General features: G+C 45.7%; 1 protein-coding gene across 1 annotated transcript; it reads right to left on the minus strand.

Annotated features, from left to right (window-relative positions):
* Positions 1 to 482: 482 nt before the first annotated feature.
* LOC121774352 (vesicle-associated membrane protein 711-like) lies at positions 483 to 1,658 on the minus strand. The gene is made up of 3 exons (XM_042171243.1): positions 1,368 to 1,658; positions 1,170 to 1,246; positions 483 to 585 (listed from the first exon to the last, which is right to left on the minus strand). Exons 1-3 carry the CDS (start codon positions 1,656 to 1,658, stop codon positions 483 to 485), a joined length of 471 nt encoding a protein of 156 aa, XP_042027177.1.
* Between the last annotated feature and the right edge of the window lie 1,782 nt (positions 1,659 to 3,440).

Raw genomic sequence — 3,440 nt, forward strand, 5'->3', positions numbered from 1 at the left:
AAGCTTCGATAGAGCGGAAGACCATATGCTGGTCCGAGATGACCCGCGCCATCTCGGGGCCTGGTACGAGATCCGGCAGGGGTTCCGGCATAGCCGGGATGAGGACGCGTCCCAAGCAAGGCACAAGTTACGGTTCGGGAGGGGTTCGAGGTGACTTCGAGGGGCAGCGGTGGGTGATTTGGAGGGGGTGGTTAAAGTTGTCGACCGACGAGTGGACCGACAAAGGTGGTGCAATGAGCTTCGGGTTGAGAGCGCCGGCCGTGAGGGGACAACGGGATGTGGCGGAGCGATGGTCGACGGGAAATCAGTCGTGAAACCGCGGGGAGAGAATTCTAGAGAGAGACTATTCGTATTGGACGATTCTGCTTTAATTTATATACAGACTTATTGTTGATATGAAGCAATTGTCTGGAGAAGTCTCGTTGACTGGTTCAAATCAATCATAAGTCACAAAGAATATCTAATTCACAGACCCTAAAAGATCAATACCAGGCATGAGTTCCCTCTATGGCCTCAGTTGAGACAAAGGCAATGTATTTCCTTTTTGGGGCAACATTGTGATAATTTGAGCAGCAGAACAAATACCTAGAAAGCCAAAAGACCATCAGATGTTAAGAAACATCACAGTTCGTCTGATAAGCTGACTTCTAAAAACTCACTTTTTTTTAATAAAACACCTTCACGGTGGAGGGTTCGTGGGTCCCTCATCCCTATATTGCAAAATAATCAAGGATTACTTCTTTAGGGTTACAAAGATTCCGATAAACTATCTATGTCTAGATGATCAAAAAAGCATTTACAAAAACTCTAGAGCAATTACACCATAAGAGTAAGTAGGGGTCATGCCGGGGGGTAGCTCGACACCTACGTACTCTACGGTGTTCGGTGAGGTCAAGATCGGTGGAATCATTCTTTGTTACCCTTTTCCTACTCGCGCTCCCCATCTTCATCCCAGACTCTAATGTTGGGAATTCCCATCTGTTCCATTCGAATGATATCCTTTTTTCCCTCAAACGAACAACACTCATGACTTATATATATCCACAAATGTCAATTACAAAACAAACCAACCATTTCAAATATTCTTGAAAATACCGTGTGGAATCCAAAACATCTAGATAGAGCTGGAGTCCTACAGAGAAAGCTTTACACATACCTAAATCTCAAACCACGGAATCAAGACCATAAAATCAACAGCTTCTTCAGGCATATCAAGGAGATATGAAGCGGAAGAATTGAGCATACACTTAACCAAAGAAAGAGAAAAGAGAAATTGCATCCAGATGTCACTCGGCCAGACCTCATTACAGGCAAGACGGAAGAGTGTGGCCATGGCAAACAAAAGCCAAAACGACATAGATTATTACCAGGAGAAGGAATATCAATGCAATCGTAAGCTTGACATTTCTCCACCATACATTGTTTCTAAAATGGCGAGCTTGCTTCCTGAATCGTAAAGTGTTCCCTTGCATAGTGGCAATGTTATCAACCAATAATTCTAGCCGATCACCTCTATCCAGAACTTTATCAATGTTCTCAATCATGACATTCCGAACCTGGCTCCTTTCACCTTTAAGCCGGTTTATCCTATCAGCATTAGGATCACTTGAGAAATACTCAATTTGTTGGCTGAGGACCCTTGAAAAATCATCATTCATATGCTTGTGGCCGTGACGCTACGTGGGAGGTAGGCACCCCCGAAGAATTGACCAATTGTCGCCACCACGTCCGGCCCAACCGTCGCCCAACAGGCCTGGTAGAATAAGGCCGTTAATCCATCCGGCCCTGGGGCACTATCCCCGGAGATGTCAAAAACAGCTTTTCTAACTTCATCTGCGGACGGGGGCTCGGTTAGTGCAGCCACTTCATCCGAGGGTGGGAGTTGGTGAATCAAACCAAGGTCTGGCTCGGAAAGTATGAGGGGGCCCGGGGCCAGGAGGTCTTGGAAGAACTCCACCACCGAGTTTCTGATCTCCATTTCATCCGAGATCTCCCGGCCGTCCACATTGATCTTGTGGATGCGCATGCGAATCCTTTTTTGCTTGACCCAACTTTGGTAGAATTTAGTATTCTTGTCGCCCTCCCCTAGCCATCTTAGGGTAGCCTTTTGGCGCCAGAAATCCTCCTCCATTTTAAGGAGTCGAATGTACTCGGCGATGCATCTATTGATCTCTGTCCTGTTCTCCGGGGTTGGCCTTCCTTCGAAATCACTTTGGGCCATTGCGATTTTTGCCTCCATATCCCTGAGGTTGTTATGAATGTTCCCGAAAGTCTCCTTGTTCCACACCTTTAGGGTTCTCTTTAACCGAGCAAGTTTGATTTGGAAATTGAGGAGGCCTTCGGACTCCGTCGGTTGGATCCAATCTCCCCGTACAAGGTCCTCAAATCCTTCGTGCCTAATCCACATGTTTTGGAACCTGAATGGCCTTCCCCCGATGTTGTTGCTTGTCACTTTGCATCTTACCAACACAGGCCCGTGGTCCGAGGCAATCCGGGGCAGGTTCGTCACCCGAGTAGTTTCCAAACTTTGTGCCCACCGTTCGTTCACAAGAATTCTATCCAATCTTTCGAAGAGGCCGTTCTTGGCCCACGTGAACTCCGACCCATCAAAGCCCGGGTCTAGTATCCTGCAGTCCACAATGGCCTCCGCAAAGTCCACCATTTCGGCTTGGCGGTTTGTGTCACTCCCTACTCTGTCTCGCGGATGGAGAATGGTGTTGAAGTTCCCTCCGATCATCCAAGGTGTGCCCTCCATGAGTATAGAGTACTCCCTCAATTCATCCTATAAATGGAGTCGTTTGGACCTGGTACATTTTGCGTAAATTGCCGAGACACACAAGTGGCTAGCTAGGCGAGGGGATCCAAAACGGCCGAATAAGGCCTGATCCGTATCTCTCTCAGCCACGAAGCTTGCCCCCTTGTCACGACCGCCCATACAAGGGGTACCACAGACGCGGCGATCGTGACCGACATGCATGGATAACAATTTAAAGGAACAACTTAATTAACTTAAAGAAAGAAAAACAACTTAGTTTAAGGAGTTTACGGTTATGTTTTTTTTTAAGAGACATAAGGTAAAATACTTGTAAAAAAAAAGACAACGGAAAAAATTTGACTTAAGTAAAACAACAATTAATAACTAATGCAAACAACATTTAACTTAAATCTCGGAGAATACCATTTTCAAAAGGCAACGTAAATATATGTTTAAAACCTATCACCACCATGCATGTTCAAACACAAAACACAAAGAAAAGATTAAGGTCTTGAGACATAGTTCAAATTATAGCAGTGGAAAAATAAGATTTAAGGAGAGTCAAGGATAACACCTATGTTTGGAGACACAACGCATCCTAAGTACTTAAGCCAGCTCAACATCCACCGCAACATCCCGCTCAACCTGCACATAAGGAAAAATAATATGCAGGGCTGAGTACTTG

This window comes from Salvia splendens, chromosome 17 (genome assembly GCF_004379255.2).
Source record: "Salvia splendens isolate huo1 chromosome 17, SspV2, whole genome shotgun sequence".
Classification (NCBI taxonomy): domain Eukaryota; kingdom Viridiplantae; phylum Streptophyta; class Magnoliopsida; order Lamiales; family Lamiaceae; genus Salvia; species Salvia splendens.

Excerpts from the sequence above, each read along its gene's own strand:
- LOC121774352 (XM_042171243.1), bottom strand. The coding sequence starts at position 1,658 with ATGAATGATGATTTTTCAAGGGTCCTCAGCCAACAAATTGAGTATTTC. Across the intron at positions 1,247-1,367 it reads CATTGATATTCCTTCTCCTG|TGTATGCTCAATTCTTCCGC; the intron begins GTAATAATCTAT and ends TCTTTGGTTAAG. Across the intron at positions 586-1,169 it reads TTTATGGTCTTGATTCCGTG|GTATTTGTTCTGCTGCTCAA; the intron begins GTTTGAGATTTA and ends TTGGCTTTCTAG.